The 18,947-nt window shown below is 35.4% G+C and overlaps 1 protein-coding gene, 2 long non-coding RNA genes and 1 pseudogene across 4 annotated transcripts; 1 reads left to right on the top strand and 3 right to left on the bottom strand.

Moving 5' to 3' along the window:
• Window positions 1-4,314: 4,314 nt before the first annotated feature.
• LOC127097820 (uncharacterized) lies at window positions 4,315-5,273 on the bottom strand. The gene is made up of 2 exons (XR_007793205.1): window positions 5,154-5,273; window positions 4,315-5,032 (listed from the first exon to the last, which is right to left on the bottom strand). It is a non-coding gene; the product is annotated as an uncharacterized LOC127097820 (long non-coding RNA).
• Window positions 5,274-6,214: 941 nt separating this feature from the next.
• Window positions 6,215-8,524, top strand: LOC127097819 (uncharacterized). 2 transcript variants are annotated; one of them, XR_007793204.1, is made up of 3 exons: window positions 6,215-6,330; window positions 6,578-7,324; window positions 7,406-8,524. It is a non-coding gene; the product is annotated as an uncharacterized LOC127097819 (long non-coding RNA). The 2 variants fall into 2 exon arrangements; XR_007793203.1 differs by having other exon boundaries at window positions 6,232-7,324.
• A 3,124-nt stretch (window positions 8,525-11,648) lies between these two features.
• On the bottom strand, window positions 11,649-12,340 carry LOC127097817 (calvin cycle protein CP12-2, chloroplastic). The gene has a single exon (XM_051036299.1). It carries the CDS (start codon window positions 12,224-12,226, stop codon window positions 11,759-11,761), a length of 468 nt encoding a protein of 155 aa, XP_050892256.1. The 5' UTR covers window positions 12,227-12,340; the 3' UTR covers window positions 11,649-11,758.
• Window positions 12,341-13,587: 1,247 nt separating this feature from the next.
• On the bottom strand, window positions 13,588-14,914 carry LOC127097818 (cytochrome c oxidase subunit 5C-2-like; annotated as a pseudogene).
• Between the last annotated feature and the right edge of the window lie 4,033 nt (window positions 14,915-18,947).

The raw sequence follows: 18,947 nt of genomic DNA, 5'->3' as shown, positions 1-18,947 counted from the left end.
ATACTGGCGCTGGTATAGGTCTTAGACAGCGCTTAATTTACTAAAAAAGCGCTGGCATAGGGGGGGTTTAGACAGCGCTTTTTCAGTAAAAGCGCTGTCTAAAACCCCCCTATGCCAGCGCTTTTTTAGTTAATTTCATGTTGAAATTAACTAAAAAAGCGCTGGCATAGGGGGGGTTTAGACAGCGCTTTTACTGAAAAAGCGTTGTCTAAACCCCCCCTATGCCAGCGCTTTTTTACACTATATTTTGTTGAATTAACCACCTATGCCAGCGCTTTTTTGATAAAAGCGCTGTCTAAGGTCAAAATTAAAATGCCTTTACCAGCGCTTTTTGCCTAAAAGCGCTGTCTAAGACAAGCATGTATCTTATCATAGCTCATGCCAATAGAGCACAACATTTTTTTTGCCTCATAGGTTCGATTAGGAAGAACATTATCATCCGGTAGCATTTCTCTCATAAGGGCCAACAACTCTGTGAAACTTTTATCCGACCATCCATTGCCCGCCTTTAAGTTGTACAACTTTAATACCGCAGAAAGTCTTGAGAATTTAGTGCAACCTTTGTACAACGGTTTCTCTGCATCGCTTACCATCCTCTCAAACATTTCAGGACAATCATGAAGATCTTCATCCAGTGCTTCTACAATCTCTTCAACTCGATCACAATCGTATGTTTCCGTGTCTTTGTCGTATGAAGCATAGGTCGTATTACTTTTCTCCCTCTGTTCAACATTCTCGTTAATTTTCTCACCATGAAATATCCAACACGTATAACTTCGATCAATTCCACGCATCAGTAAATGCGATTTCAATCCATCTGCGTCAACCCGACCCATATAACAACAACCCAAGCAAGGACATTTCATTCGACTGGGGTCTTTGACATGTTCAACAGCAAACTTAACGAATTCCAATACCCCATTCTCGTACTCTTTCGACAATCGATCGGCAGACATCCATTTTTTATCCATGGTTTTCCTAAATTATTCACGCAACTATTTCAAAACAACATAAAAGAAGAATTTCCTAAGATAAACACTTTCGCGTCACAAAAAGAAGATTATTACAAACTAATAAATATATAATATATATATATTATATATATATATATATATATATATATATATATATATATATAATATATATATATATATATATATATATATATATATTCTTCTACTAACTATGAAGTGAAGTAACTATAACTATGTTGTAGTTATGCTATTAAAATCATGACAATTTGGATATTTATTATGATTGAATGTCAAATGATTGGAAATAATTTAGAGGACTAACACCCTATATGAATAAACAACTTATTTCCGCGTTTATCATATAATTGCTTATATTATAAGTCATTTCTATGAAAAAAAGAAGAAGAGGCAATAAGTTACTACCTTTTAATTGTGGATGTCAACAAAGCTTGTTAGCAATAGTCCTCAATTGAGTCCTAAGGAAATGAACACCCTATAAAATAAACAACAGCTTATTAGACATTAAACAGATCAAGCAATGTATCAATCAGTCAGTAAAGTAATCAACTAAAGTACAAGCAATTCAAGTAGGGTAATATGTCAATCCAAAACTAGTTCAGCATTGTCAAAAACCAATTTAATACCAATCCAACTTAGCAAAATATTTTCCAAACCAGTCCAACACATTCAAGCAAATAACAAGTGTAGTTCAAATGTGCAATATAGTTCAGCAGTCCAACATAATTCAAGTTTAATCAGTTCAGTTTCATGGCATCAGAAAAAAAACAATTCAACAAGGTAAAATCACAAGCCAAGTCAATGCAGTTCCATTCAATTAACTTTGACTCACATCATTCCCATTCTAACAAGCTAGCCTTTCTTTAACTGTCTAACAGCTGACCTGCATTTTCTAAACTTGCATTTCAGTTTTTCATTCTAACACTAACCACACTAATTAACTATTTCATTAACACTAACACCATCTCCCTTTAACAGTTCTATCTAATCCTATCCAACTTACACGCCAATGCTAACAATCACATTTAACACTTGCTACAATTCATCATCAGTATAATAGAAACCTAATGGAAGCAAACACAAACCATCTCCCTTTGACATGGTGATTAATATCAAAAATATATACATTTGTTAACATACCACAAAAGAATCAACTGCCCTAACACACAAAAGAATCAACTGCCCTAACACAAGAGAATCAACTGCCCTAACACATGAACCACAAAAGAATCAACCCAGAAGCAAACCTTTATCACTAATAAACTGCCCTAAATAAAGAAAGATGAAACGAACAGAAAATGCACTTACAAAAATGTAAACGGTGATGAACGAAGTGAGTGATGAACGCAAGAATCAAGAATGGAGGTTTTGGGAGAAGCAGTGATGATGAACGCAACGAGTATGAACGCAGTGAGAAGAAGGTTGTGGGAGCGAGGGAAACAAAATGGGTCTTAACGTACTGAATGAATTCATATATTATAATTTACTAAAAAAAAAATTTGGTAAATAAGGCCTTAGACAGCGCTTTTATGAAAAGCGCTGGCTAAGCTCACAAATTAAAATGGCCTTAGACAGCGCTTTGAAGGAAAGCGCTGGCACAGGAGGGGTCAATAGCAGCGCTTCTAAAAGCGCTGTATAAGGTAGGCCTTATACAGCGCTTTTTTTAAAAATTTAAAAGGCCTTATACAGCGCTTCTCCCAAAAGCGCTGTCTAAGGTGACCTTCTAAAAAGCGCTGTATAAGGTAGGCCTTAGACAGCGCTTTTGTTGTGATTAATTTAAATAATTTTAAGGCCTTAGACAGCGCTTTTGGGAGAAGCGCTGTATAAGGTGGACCTTCTCAAAAGCGCTGTCTAAGGTAGGCCATTTAGCAGCGCTTTTAAAAAGCGCTGTCTAAGACCATCCATTTAGCAGCGCTTTAAGCCATCTACGTATTCAGTTTCCTTATTTTTATTTTTTTTTAACGTGTAGCAGCGCTTTTGGAGAAAAGCGCTGTCTAAGGGGCGCTGCCAAAAACCTGTTTTGGCGTAGTGAATCGATCACATGACTACAACGATGCATAACGTAATTCATCCTTCCGGACTACCACCAATATAATCAAACACGCCCTCCCAATCATTCACAACACATCAAATAATTTGTCAATACATATCTCGTTTATATTCGTCACATCATACATTTTTTTCTCACCTACTACCATCCTCTAATAAAATCGTCAAAAATATTTTATCCTTGAAACAAATTTATAGCCCTTAGTTTCAGCTACCAAATTCTTCAAACCCAGTCCCAAAATGATGTACCAGTTGGAAGTTATTATCAAAACCGTTCACGAAGGCGTTACCAAAAAGTTGTTATTTTTCTGAAATTTCCAGCATGATTTTCATTTTCTCCAATCCCAAAATTGTCCATGAAATCATCAACAAAAATATTTCATGGTTTTAAACTCAATTATAAATATAAATATACTAATCACTATTTATATTCATATAATCATGAATCTATATACTATACCAATCCCTAAAACCTTAAAACATCATCAATTGTGAACATACGGGGACACTTTAAAACAAAAATTTCATTCAACAAATGTCATTATTCATCATCAATCCAAAAAGAATTAAACATTCATCTACCTTTCCATTCATATCCCTGATATTGAACCAAATTCCGACCCTTACCTTGTAATTCCAGAAAAGTTTTTGACTATGACTTCTCTTCCTTAGAGCACTCATTAGGTTTTCCTTGCTTGTCTCTTCTCTTGTCTCTTTTCTCCAATTCCAAAAGTTTCACCTTACTTCTCTCCTCATAAATCAAAAACTTAATTTCTATCTTTCTAATATTCTACTAATGCCCAACTTATTACTAACTTACATTATTTATTTTAATTCTCCATAATTCGCACTTTCTACCTCAAACTTATTTTATTTAAATAATAACACTATAACATTATTTAATCAATTAAATAATTCTAAATATATCTACCAACCTCTAATTACTCTTCAGACTTTCTTCCTAACCCACCCACCCATGTTGCACTAACACCTCTCAATTATTACACAAATAATAATTAGGCACACACATAAAATTATAGTTAATTAATATAAATAATTTCTAGAAAAACAGAGTGTTACATTACCAAAGAATATAATACTAGACTTGTCGATATTGAATTTTTGACTTGAGGAGTTGCATAATTTGGATAAGGTGTCCATAACCACTTTAATTTATGATTCTGTGTCTATTTCAAAGAGGATAAGATTATCCACGAACATTAGATGAGACACTTTAGGATCCTCTTTTTCAATCCTCAAACACTGCCAAATGTTAGACTCCACAACATCATGAATTAAGTGAGAGAGTTTTTCCATACAAATGATGAACAAGTAAGAAGATAGGGGTCACCTTATCTTAATAGGCCTCGAAAAACTCACATTTTTCACCTTTCCGTAAAACTCCCATCCTGACCGAGGTTACAACAAGCATGATGAGATCCTTCAGGTTATCAAGAACCTTAACTTCAGACATAGCATTGTTAATGAAGTTCTAACTTATATTATCATAGGCCTTGTCAAGGTCGACCTTGATAGCGAAGGAACCCACTTTACTCCTGGATCTGTGCGTAATATGCAGAATTTCCTAGAGAAGCATCCTTATGCCAAAGTTGTTGGGTAAGAGAAAAGATGTTCTCACCAGTGAGGTTCCTTGTGTTTTGATAGAAACCCACAGAAAAACCATCAAGCCTAGGGGACTTCCAAGCTGCCATATCAAAGAGCACTTGCTTGATCTCAGTATCTTATCAATCAGATTTTAATAGTCTGGTGACACTATTTTACCTTCCTCGATGATAATTCTAGAATGGAGAAATTGGAAGTGGCTCTTCAAAATATGAACTTGCAATTTGTTAGCTTTCCACCCCATGGCTATGCCACCCGCAAAGCCTTTAGATTCAGAAAAAGCAAAACCAGGAAATCCTAGACGAGAGAAGGATTGATACATGGGTCTGATTGGGTTTCCATGACAACAAAGATGTCCAACCTTTTTTCTTGAATGTAGGAATTACAAACACGAAAAAAAGCCTTGGTGTTAGCTCTACGGTAGTTCCAAAACAGACAAGATAGATGTTGACTAATCATAAAAATAAGACAGGAGAAGGAAAAAAAAACCTTAGATGCTACTCTGTGTTTCTACCTCTATTTCCTCATGAACCTTTTCAATGGAATCATTCTTCTCATGACTAGATTCTGTATGAAGTAAACTAACTGCAGGTTTGGGAGTTAGTATAGTAGGAGAAGACAGAGATTACTGGTTCTTTTCACTTTTAGCACCTCGGGCCTTTATCCCTCTTGGACCAAGTTGTTCCACCATGAAAATTCTCATTATGGTGATTGTAATAACAACTTGGGTTGTATCCACTTGAGCCACTTTGATAATCTCTTACATTGTATCTTCCTCCAAAAGTTGTTCAAGGTTCTCCTTGGTCTTGTTAATGCCTCGAGAAGCTACCACCTGCTGCTTATAAAAAAATTCTTTATTTTTATTTTTCCCTGTCGTGTTTCTCCTATGAACCAAATTGATGTTTCCTTCGGGGTTCTTAGGAGATTCCAAATAATCCTTAAGCTGAGTTGAGTTACTTCTTAAGTTAGAGCCTTCCTCATCATTCCTTGTAACCTTAATATTAACATGCTGAGGGTTTTTAGGATCATCATTGAGATTAACAGAGCATCATTTAGGTTATCCTTAAGAAGAGCTTTGAATCTAGAGCCTCTAGTATTAGGTAACTCCTTGCTTCTCTTTTCAACTATATCATCCTTAGTACTATCTTGTTTACCTCTTCTTCAATGTTTGGCCTTTTGAATAATAGTTCATGGACCTTTTTGAACCCCTTGATCTCCATCTTGAGCCTAAGTGTTATTTCTTTCATTTGAGGTTACCTTGTTTCCACCATCTTTATTGACTCGTGTCACCATTTGAACTGCACAACCTTCAGCTTAATTGCCATACTTTCCACATTGTAGGCAAAGCATATGCAAACCTTCATATTCTACTTTAAAATGTATGCTCTTAATACCAAACATAGCCAACAGAGGTTTAGTGAGGTCTACTTGTCTGGCCTAGTGATGTGGGTAATTATGGCAGACGCAGGAACGTATGTTTGCTATATTTTCTCTTTCTTCTATAATGATGATTTTAATGGGGAATCGATTTTCTTCAAAAAATCTCAAAAAGTAATAAAAAGGAATTCCTTAAATTTACCTCTTCCTCTTCTTGCTAATCTTCCACGAAGTAATTTATTACTCTTTCAAGACGATTTTTCAACTTCCAACCATTCTTCAATCTCAGGTACTTTTGCTTTTATCTCTTTATCCATTTTTCATTCTCTCAAGACATGGCCTTTGTACATGAATGTGATGATAATGAAAATGAGTTTAAAACCCTAAGTATCCCAGAAAAGAAAAATATATGGGACTTACGCATGAGAGAGTGTAAGGATGCCTTAGCCAAGCTGAATTTGATCGTATTGTAAAGGAGTTTTACAACAATAATGATGTTTCTTTAAGCGATACTGATTATGAATCTTCTTCATCAGGTTCATCAGTAGAAGTGTTAATGGAGATTGCCGACTCCTTTTACTCAAAGGTGATGAGTTATGATCATAGTTTCATTGAAGAAGTAGATATTTCTAGACTTCGATCTTTGAAGAACATATCCTCTACCAGAAATGAGGATGATGTTGTATTGGAACCATGCATCCCAAGGGAACGTGTGTGTATAGTCCATCCTAAAGGAGTCAAAGATGAGTATTTCCATTTCTATGATGGTGTACTAGATAATTTTAAAATCCATTTACCTTTTACCGATTTTGAATCCGACCTATTAAGAACCCTAAACATTTCCCCTTCCTAACTCCTCCCCAACAGCTGGGGGTTTATCAAGGTTTTCGAAATATTATGTGAAGCCATAAACATAGAGCCCACCATATGCTTGTTTTTCTCTATTTTTGAAATCAAGGGTGTTGAGAAGGGTGGTTGGGTCACAATTAGTGGTCTTCCCAACAAGAGTTTTCTTCAAGTTTACACTACCAATTATAAAGGCTTTCAAGACCGGTTTCTCCGGGTTAAATGTGGACTAAGATGTCCTCAAGTATTATATGCATTAGAGAATCCCCACCGTGTTCCTATTTATTGGACTGGAAACCCACTTCCGGTATTTGGCTTTGATTTTGATAAGCTAAGTGCTCTATAAATCAAGTATTTAGCCATATTAGATTCCTTTCTTATGATGAAGGTCTGAGATCTATTGCCTTTATCCGAGGAACAAGTCATTCCTTTCTTGGGTAATATTCATCTATTTTTGTTTTGAAATATTTGTTGCATTTCTTTTTATTTTTCTAACTTTTTTCTTATCCTTTTTGCAGAAAAAAATGACTGACATGTCTGTGAAATAGTATAAAAGGCTGATGTTGGAAGCCTGGGCGGCGAGAAGAGGAGTTGCGTCTAAATAAGATTTGTTCGATTTAGAAACCTGGTCATTAAAGAAGAGATAGGTAGCACCAAATAAAACAGCCCCAAGCGTTTCTGAGCCCCAAGTCTCAACCATCTCGTCTCCAGTGGACTCTTGCCCCAACTCCCTGGAGAAGATAAAAACATTGATGAGTGATGAGATTCGCAGAGCCGACTGGGAAATTTCCTCTTTGATACACGAGGCTGGTGGAATCGACCAAGCCAAACCATCCAATGAGTTCAAATTATGGAGTAACAACTTTGATGGATTGAAATTCCTATATGACCACCTGAATTCCACGGAAGACGTGAACAAGATAAAGATAATAGGTCAAAAAAAATGACCTAAAACATCAGTTCCTATCTGATGAGATTTCTTGTCTTGATTAGAGGTTTGTTTGAATCCATTGGCGATTATGAGCTGAATAAGATCAAGCTCAACCATGAGATCAGTCAATTGAAAGAATAACAGAAGGCACTAGCAGATAAGAATTCCAACCTGGAGAAACATTTGTTAGAGGAGAAGATAAAGAGGGAAAGATCAGACACTGGGAATTGGAAATTGCAGTTCATTGTCACCAAGTTGTCCGAGGATATGAAATCAACTCGGGAATCGAATGACCAACTACAAAAATCCTTGCATAAAGATCAAATTGATGTTCTTGATGTTGGTGATGATGTTTTTGACATGGAAAGGGATCAAGTCTTGTGTCTCCAGCCTGGGCTTGATTTGTCTGAGATAGATTTTTTTAAAGTTATGGTTGACGGTCGCCTCATGGACATGGACGAACACGAGTCTTCTCCCGCTAATGACTTGACCCAGAATGACTGTGTCGAAGATACCAACCTTAAAGTTGTTGGCAAGGATAAAAATGAAGAATAATCTTACTTCTATCCCCGTTTTCGTTAGTCATCCCTTAGGATGAATTTTGTAATGTTTCTCAGAATGTTGTCTGTTTTTCCTTTCTGTTTTGTACCTGGATCCTGTTGTGATCCGTAATATCTATAAAAATCTTGTGTCAAGTTCCATTCTACTGGTGGTCTTCTTTTTATAACTTTATCTTTAGAATTGGTTTTCTAAAATGTTTCCTTATATGAGCCCAAGTGCTAAAAAAAAATTAATGCAACTGGCTCGAGTACCTCTACAAGGCAGGGTTACGTTGATAATATAGTTTTGAAAATTTATAGAACTTTTAATTAACAAATCTAAGACCCCCGTCAAGATAAGCATGTTACGACCAAGGGTTATTCTTTATAGTTTAGTCAGATCCAATTTCACCAGGGGTTTCTATTGACCCAGACTTCGGCTAGGCCAACAATTTTATTAACATTTCTCGGGCGCAACTAATTATGTCAAATGCTTCAAGTTGCTTGAACTTCAGTTAGTCCATAGGTTTTATTAAACGTTACCCGACCGCAGTCGATTATGCCATAGGCTTCAAGTTTTTTGGACTTTATTTAGGCCAGAGGTTTTATTAAACATTACCCGCTCGCAATCGATTATGCCATAGGCTTCAAGTTGCTTAGACTTTAGTTAGGCCAGAGATTTTATTAAATGTTACCCAGCCGCAGCCGATTATGCTAGAGACTTCAAGTTGCTTGGATTTTAGTTAGGCCAAGGGTTTTATTAAATGTTACCCGTCCGCGACCGATTATGCCAAAGGCTTCAAGTTTCTTGGACTTCAGTTAGGCCAGATGTTTTATTAAACGTTACTCGGTCGCACCTGATTATGCCAGAGGCTTCAAGTTGCTTGGACTTCAGTTAGGCCTGAGGTTTTAATAAACATTACCCGCTCGCAATCGATTATGCCATAGGCTTCAAGTTGCTTAGACTTTAGTTAGGCCAGAGATTTTATTAAATGTTACCCATCCGCAGTTGATTATGCTAGAGACTTCAAGTTGCTTGGATTTTAGTTAGGCCAAGGGTTTTATTAAATGTTACCCGTCCGCGACCGATTATGCCAAAGACTTCAAGTTTCTTGGACTTCAGTTAGGCCAGATGTTTTATTAAACGTTACTCGGTCGCACCTGATTATGCCAGAGGCTTCAAGTTGCTTGGACTTCAGTTAGGCCTGAGGTTTTAATAAGCGTTACCCGGTCGCAACCGATTATGCCAGAGGCTTTAAGTTGCTTGGACTTCTGTTAGGCAAGAGATTTTATTAAACGTTATCCAGTCATGCAGTCGATTATGCCAAAGGCTTCAAGTTGCTTGAACTTCAGTTAGACCAGAGGTTTTATTAAATGTTACCAGGCCACAACCGATTATGCTAGAGGCTTCAAGTTTCTTGGACTTTAGTTAGGCCAGAGGTTTTATTAAACGTTACTTGGTTGAAACCGATTATGTCAGAGGCTTCAAGTTGCTTGGACTTCATCTTGGGTCGAGTCCTAGGACCGCTTTACCTACTTTATACAATACATTTGTTTTATTTATGGGTGCCTCATTAAAAACCCTTGCTCTTGCAAGGGAAAAGAATGCATTCCCATAATTTTTATTTATGATGCTTATTACATAGTATAACTAAGATAAAACTTAATACTGATTACATTCCAGGTCCTAAGTATTTCAACACCTTCTAAGCCTTCTAACTTGTAAGCCTCGTTATTCAACCTCTGACGGATACATAAATATCCTTTCCAATTCGGAGCTAGCTTGCCTTTCTTCTTGGGATCAGTCATGAGTTCACATTTAAGGGAGTCGGAACCCCCTACTATTGCCATTTGACTATTGATCGCAATAATATGCTCATCCGGGTCAATTTTACCATCAAACGACGCCAACGATGAAGGTTTGAAGTTCTCTAGGACCTGATCATCCAGATAGCTTCGGACAAAGGTTGGGAATCTATAGGCTCGTCCTCCGCATCTGCATCATGTTGACTTTGTATTTGAGAAGCATGAACACTGTCTTATAAGGTTTCATTTTGTTGATGGAGAACCTCCACCACTATGAGCAATTAAGTTATATCTGATGGCTGAGGTGGATCACTTCGGTTGGGAGATGATCTGTACATCGCATTGTTAGGCTATTAGCAATTTTGATGATGGTTTTTGTGTGGCCTGGGCAAGTTTTACCGATACTCCATGGTGGACGCCAAATGATCTTGATAAAAATACTAAAAGGTTGATCGTTATCCGTCGGGGAGAGCCCTAAATGATTGGTTATAAGTGTATGTTATATATTTTCCCAGGTGATTCTTCCTTCCTCCTTTTTCGTCTAGGGAATCTCCTATTTATATGGCTCGACTCATCCATCATCCCCTAATGCTTGCCTCATCATATCCCTCATAAAGGTAGCTTTAGATAATATTTGTCGTCCCTATAATTGTTAGGTAATCTCTTTTCCATCAATATTTGTAACTCTCATGTCATTATGGAACATTCAGTAACTGTCTCTATTGACTCTTCACATGATATCCTAATATTAACATCGGGTTTGACTTGTATGTATGAGTATGATCATCCGACCTACTTGCCTCTTCATACTCAACCTTCTCACAAACTCGATTCAGTGAATTTTGTAATGTACTCGCCCCTTTCATTATTGGGATGTTATGCCATTTCATCTTTCAAAACTGTTTCCAGAGGGATGACCCTCCGATCATTATCACGGCTTATCTAGGTTCAATACCCCCTGGTACGAAACCCAACACCTTGGTCCTTTAGGACCCTCAACCCGACAAGTTAATGCTTTCTTAGACCGGGTTATATCTCGGATCTCCTAAGCAAATATGTGTTCTAGCTAATACTCGATTTTCATCTGAACCATTCCTACTTCATCATCGACTTCTTCCGATCTTACATGTCGATCAATCAACATAAATTTTCGAGATGTACAACACTAACACTATTTTGGTTTCATCCGATTCTCTTATTGTTTTCTTGTTAGGAAACATTTTTTTCTGGGAAAAAAATAAAATATATTGGTTAAAATAATAAGAGTATGTGGACTAGATTTAATCCGGAAAGCTTTTGCCATAAAATTGTTTTTTATTTGTTTTGTTTGCCTAGCATTAAAAAATTACAAAGTATACTGATACTCATATAAGTTGTTGGGAATCACAATATCCACACACAAAAAAACTAATTAACCTTAAATATTTTCTTACTTTAAAATAAGTAAAACTTGACATTATGCTAGAATTATAAACAAGAGTAATATGATGAAGCTAGAATAATGACTTTGTAAAGATGGTATATATGAATTATTCAACCTTAAATAAAAATTAATACACAACAGAAATGATAATATAATAGAGTTTTGACTTCAATCAGTTATCATAGGTGCGACACTCGTCAGTCTCCGGGTTGTCCTTGCAGTATTCCTCCAGTGGGTCCGATACCTTCTTCTTATCCCTGGCGTCGCTTGCCGCCGCGCTCAGTTCCTCCACCTCATCCCACGCCGCCACACACTCGCCGCTAGCGGCGTCTCCTGCACATGCCTCCTCCGCGTTCTTTATGCTCTCTTCCACCTTTCCAGTTATGCTATCCGGTGATGCCCGTACGGGTCGAATGCTTACCATCCTGCCCGAACTGACTGTGCCGGTTCTCCTTTGGTTGAGCACAAACACTGGTGCGAACCTAATGGTTTGAGACTTTTGAAGCGATTCTGGTGCCTTGAAAACTACTCTAGGAGTTGAAAGACTCATACCAGCCATTGTTGCTGCCATAGTTGCAGCTATTGAGTTTTTTTTTTTTTTGGTGTTAATAAAGATGAGGTTTAATTTAATGGAGTACATTATGGCAAAATATATAACCAATGCTGGTCAATATTTCTGGACGCATAATTCTTATCTTTTTGACAACCTCTTATTATTTTCCACGTTGGACCTGTTTTATGATATTGTTTCTTTTATTTGAAGAGAAACCTATCTAGTTCACTTTAAATTAGTGATGCAAATATTCATGAATCATAAACATTTTGGATTATAGTCATAATAAAAATCTTGATATTTTGGTACTCTAAAAGAAAAAATGTTTGTTTGGAAGCGAAAATATCAGCCATCCATCAACATGTAGTTCTCGTATTTTGGCCAACCGGGTGTTTTGATATTTGCCGTAAAATAATACTATACAGACAAAATATATGTCGTCTCAATTTGTTGCGTATTTGTTCGTTCACTTCAATGACTAAAGATTTGGCATGAACGCAGAAGCAACTGGTCTGAGAGACGTGTCAATGATAAGCATGCGGCAGGGATTTATTACTTACTTACGACATGAGAATTAATCCACAGGCTCGCACTTGAAAAAGATTTTAAAAAGAATATGAATTAAGAGATTGCGGTTCTATGTGCTTCATTGTATTACTAAAATAACGTAAATAACTTGCACAAATGGCTAGTTGTAGACATAACATAATATAACAGTCGAAAGCCTCCAAGAAATGTGAGTGAAGAAGGGCTCTAGAACCGACACAGTTTGGGTCTAGTAGAAGGGACTAGACTCCGATAACATGGTACCCACAGCCAACACACCTCAGATATAGATGATTTCCTCAAATGGAGAAAACATGTGGGAAGCCAAAAAAAAAGGAAAGTGAGTAGGAAGGGTTGTTAAACTGTCACCCTGTTTCACTGTTAGGATGGTTGCACTCTACAATTAAGTTTAGTTTCTACTATTAAAACAATAGGAACTCTTGGCCACTTATTCAAAGAAAATCTAATGCTATGTCAATGCCCAACTCTCCTAAAAGTCCAACTTTATTATACCAAAACAAAGCATCGAAATGTTGTCCCAAAAGCAGCTGGACGAATATCATAACAATTTAGCCTTCTTATGCTACTATTCTACATCTATATCAGTCAACTACTTTTTCTTTTTGCACAAAAGAAAAGCTTGATATTATATATACAGAGACATTTGCAGTTTAAATTCAACCTACAGGATATGCCTCATTTGGATATTTGAAGTTTGCAGGCGCATGTAAGGTTGTATAGTTTGAAATTTAGGGATTAGATGGAAAAGTTAACAACTTTACCAACAAAACACTGAATACTTGCCAAGTGGCGAATACCTGCTAATTCTAATACTAAACTGGAAAAAAATGAAAAAAATTACACTTCTGCATGAACATCAACAAGAACATAAGACAATCACAAAAAGAAAAGTTGCTTCATGAAATTTCTACAAGCCAACAAAGTCTACAATTCAGGGCAAGAACTTATTTTTTCAATGTGTAAAAAGCTAGGCTCAGATACACTTAAAGAGCCAATTGAATATAGCAAAAAACAAAAGAGCCTATAGATGGAAAAAATAGGCACGCATCATTTTCACTCTTCCTCTGCAATAACACTAATCTCACCCTTTTCCAGTAAATCGTAGAAGGTCCTGGTCTTTTTCTGTTCATTCCAGTGATGCATCTTCCAGAGACCCCCAGCAGCTAGACCGAGTGTTATTCCAATTATTATCTCCTTTACAACACTTGGACCCTTCAAGGTAGCATGAGCAATCCTAGGACCAGACATTTTCTTCTTTGACTTAAAGGTTGTGAACACTGCAAATCACAAATATAAAAAACTTGAATACAGTTCAAAACAAACTGGCCAATGTTAAAAACCAATTTGATAGTACATTTGAACACAAGAAAATGAAGGAAACATAAGGCAAAGAGGAAGACAAAAGAAGCAAAGGAACAAAGGAGCCATTGCTACTCTGAACTCACTTAACCAACCAAACAATCAAACACGCTACATGTTGCATTCTTAATGAAGACATAAGTTAAAGCTACGCATTCTCAAAATCTATGAAGCACCGACACCGGAAACATGACACAGACACTGCACCTAATCACAAGTGTCGGTGTGGTGTTGGACATAACCTTTTTTTACATAGCTAAAAAGCAGACATTATAAGCTCATTTTAATAATAAAAATTGGTAAAAACTAAATAATTTACTTAAGAATAAGAATTGTACATAACCTTAAACAGCATTTAACATGAAATGGAGGGAGTATCTTATTTACTCATTTTCTATGAAATCAAGTTTCTGTCAGAAAATCCAATAAGGTGAAGCCCATACAAAGTACAATCCAAACCTAAATTGAAACCTAACACAATTACACAATAATTGTTTTCCTATAAACAGAAGAACAAGAGAATACTTCAATTTGATCATGATAATCGTAGATACTCAGATCTGATGAGATAATTCAAGCGAGAGAGAATGAATGGGGTCAATTATCCAATGATTTGCAATTAAAAGTTCAATCTAACCCTAAATCAATTTTTTTCGCAAATTCTCATGTAAATCAAAGAGATTATAGTAATAAACAATATAATAAGGTGTCGAGAAGCTAGGGTTTGTAGATCGTAAGAAGAAGAAAGAGAGAACTCACCAGAGCCACAGGAGAAGACGAAATCGTCGAACGAGTTCAGGAAACAGACAAACAACCACGAGAAGAGTCATTCATCTTGTATGCAAAATAAAGGCCGAAGATTCTCGTGGGTCTTTAAGCCCAACAGATTAGGGCTTTCTAAGTAGTAACTAGAGAACAATGCTATTCGCACGTCAAAGTTTTCTCATACATTACTTAAACTCTTATATTTTAATTCAAGATTTGGAACTATTTAGACTCATAGTATCAATAAAATAAGCTAGCTTGTAGCTTATTGAAATAACTTATAATCATGTTTGATTAAATGATATGTTTTGGTTTTATACTTTCTTTCAATTACTTTTTTATTTTTTATCCTTTAATAAAATAAAACACCTAGCCACTAAAATTGTACTTACTCTTTTTTTAAAAATAGAATTATAGAATTAGATAAGGCTTGTCTTTCCAATCATACCTTCTTCTTCAACCTCAAACTTGTATTTGTATTGGATTCGAATTAGTCATTTATATAGGTTCTCATCAATTTCTTATACCTTTAAACTTATCATTATTACTCAAAGATATAAGGTTTTGATGCTTTTTTAAATTTTCATTCTCCTTCTTCATTTAACTCTAAGTTAGGCTATAGGTAATCTAGTGCAGACCTAAAGTGGTTGATATTGGACTTGTTTTCCTAGACCCGATGGCAAGCTTCAATTGATTATATATATTTTATATTTATTTCAGTGTTTGGGGGGAGGAGGTACCATAAAATATGTTATTCAAGTTAGTGACTATTAGAGATAAAATGAGGTATTTTAGGTTGAAAAAAATAGGTACCTTGTCTTTCTTTATTATCTTTCTTTTATAGTTCAATTCTAGGGCTTTAGGGACCTATAACCTTCTATTGTAGAATATTTGTGTGATGGGACATGTTTTAATGTTCTATTTATTCTGTGATTTAATAAGGTATGACTTTTTATGTTTTTTAGGTTCCATGATCTAGGACAAAACATTGTGTGTTCCCGAGGTCTCGTTATCTTTTTCTTCATGGATCTTATTCTTTGGTTATGTTGGTATCATGGCCTTGATCTAACGGTCCATATTGCTTTATCTGCAATCTTAAGAAGTAGGTAAGCCCTCTCATTATATACATTTTGAACTCCCTTTATATCAAAATCGCAAATTTCTTCCAAAGAGATTCATCAGTGAATCCAAAAATAATATCATCAACGTAAGTTTGATTTAATAAAACATGATTTATTTTACGTCTTATAAACAAAGTAGTATCTACTTTACCATGATTAAATCCTTATTTTATCAAAAATTAAATAAAGCGCTCATAGCAAGCTCTAGGAGCTTGTTTGAGACCATAGAAGGCTCATTTTAGTTTTAATAAGTCTCATCATATTCAATCCCTTCAGTCTGACTATAACATTTTGCCACCAACCTAGCTTTATTTCTAGTAATTATGTCATTTTCATCCAATTTGTTCCCAAACACTCATCTAGTGCCAATGACGATTTTATCTTTAGGACGTGGAACAAGGTCCCAAGTGTCATTACGTTTAAATTGAATAAGTTATTCTTGCATAGTAAGGATTCATCCATTGTTAAGTAAAGTATCCGATATAATCTTAAGTTCAATTTGGGAGATGAAAGTAGAATACTTACATAAACTGTTAACCTGGGATCTTGTACTTATATCTTTTTTATATTTCCAAGTATTTGATCTAATGGGTGATACTTTATAACAATCCCATCTGAAGGTAGCTGAGTTACCGTCTCTTGTTTATCTTTATCTTGTTCGCTTTCCTCTTTGTCTTTATTAATGTCTTCTTCTATTAGAGGATCCTCTTTGAGAGTACCATTGTTGACCAATATTTCTGTTATCACACCGGAAAATCATAAAGAACTATGTTTTCCCGACTTTTAGGGTCTGGTCTCATCAAAAGCTACATGTAAAAACTCTTTAATAGATGAATTTCTATGGTTTCAAACTCTATATGCTTTACTTGATGATGAGTACCCTAGAAAAAAACCTTCACTGGACTTTGCATCAAATTTACCAAGATTTTCCTTTTTGTTATTTAAAATAAGGCATTTGTAGTCAAAAATGTAAAAATATGAAATATTAGGTTTACTGCCTTTAAGTAGCTCATAGGGTGTCTTCTCTAGGATGGTTTAGATGAACACCTTGTTCATGACATGACATGTGGTATTAATCGCATCCTTCTAAAAGTACTTATGTAAACTCATTTCATTTATCATTATCCGAGCCAATACTTATGAAACACAATGTTTACGCTCAAAAACACCATTTTTTGTGAATTTATCATACATGAGAAATTATGAGTAATCTCGTTTTCGTTACAAAAGTTTTCAAATTGATGATTCACAAAATCACCACCATTATCATTGAGAAAGAAGTGTGAGTTTTATTGAGAAACAAGTGAGAGTTCTAAGTCCCATATTTCTTTAAAAATTGAAGGTGGAGCACTTTATAAGTGAGAGAACTTATACACCTATCACCTTAAGATTTTGGATGAATATATGGTGTCTATATCACTTGTTTCGTTGAGTCTTTGACCTTTATGTGAGTGTTTAACCCACTGTATATGCTTCCTCCTTATGATGACCCATCAGTGGTATCAGAGCATGGTTCGAGTAAGGGACTGACTCCTTATGTCGAAAGTCTTCCTAACATGGTGGTTAGACAGTGTGTCCCGTTAAAGTGTCCATAACGAGATAAGAGTGTCTCTCAACAGCGGTTCAAGCATATGGAAATAACTTCCACTTGAGAAGAGGTATAATGGATGGACTCACATTTGAGGAGGATATTATTAAGAAACAAGTGTGAGTTATATTGATAAACAAGTGTGAGTTATAAGTCTCATATTGATTAGAAAAGTGAAGGCTGAGTACTTTATAAGTGACAGAACTCATACACTTATCACCTTAAGGTTTTGGGTGAATATGTGGTATTTCTCTCACTTGTTTGGGTGAGTTTTTTTACCTTTATGTGAGTGTTTGACCTAATGTGCATGCTTCCGCTTCATGATGACCCATCAATTATCACTACGGTGAGTGGAAAATTTCAAATTATACAGATTTTGGAAAAGCTTAGCAAACTTAACAAAAGCTCTAAAAGTTTTTTCCTTGTCGGCCAAGAAGAGTGTCCAAGTAAATCTAGAATAGTTATCTACTATGACAAACCCGTAATAGGTACCACATAGAGTTCTTGTCCTCGAAGGGTCAAATAAATATAGATGGAGAAACTCAAGAGGTTTTGAAGTTGAAATAATGTTTTTCAATTTAAAAGAAACTCTTGTTTGCTTTCCCATTTAGAAAACTTTAGTTTTTTATAAATCAATTACTAGATTTTTGGATGCTACCTTATTTATTAAGTTTAAATGTGCATGTCCTAAACGCATGTGCCGTAGACAAGAATCTTCATTCTTCGTTATCAAATATTTAGTACCATATAGTGACACATCATCTAAGTCAAGCAAATAGATTTTATCAACTCTAGAACCCTTAAACACTAGAAATTTAATATCCTTATAATCAATTAGGAAACTTAAGGTATCAAAAACAATACAATACTCATTGTCATATAATTGACTAATGTTAAGTAAATTGTGTTTAAGTCCTTTAACTAATAAAACATCTTAGATGGTGTCATATCCCAAATTTGTCCTACCATAAAATTATATTGTATTTTCATCTGCATCAACATGACCATTTCATTTGGTCATGCCTTTTTTACATCAGTCAAAATAATGCATCTGCATATGATCAAATGAAGTCAAAATTCAAAGGTTTGACCTTGAGATCTTGATTAATACTTTCATCCTTTTATCATTGTTTTGATAATTTTCATCTATATCCTGCATCATTCTTTAATTTGCATTTGAAGAAAAGTCAAAGTCATTATTGACTTTTGACTTTGGTTCATCTAGGTGGCATTTGCATTTTTGCTTTTAGCCTTTCCTTTTAGTTTAATTTGAAGTTAGCTTTTGTTGTTTTAATGCATTTGTTATCTTATCAAATAAATTTTAACATTTCAAAATAAAAAAAGTGGGCAGCTTTTGGTCATCAAGAAATTAATTACATTCAAAATATTTTTTTTCATTTTCTTTTTA

The sequence above is a fragment of the Lathyrus oleraceus genome, chromosome 6 (assembly GCF_024323335.1).
Source record: "Lathyrus oleraceus cultivar Zhongwan6 chromosome 6, CAAS_Psat_ZW6_1.0, whole genome shotgun sequence".
NCBI lineage: Eukaryota > Viridiplantae > Streptophyta > Magnoliopsida > Fabales > Fabaceae > Lathyrus > Lathyrus oleraceus.
The sequence above is the reverse complement of the archived record's forward strand: the minus strand, read 5'-3'. Positions and strand labels throughout refer to the sequence as shown.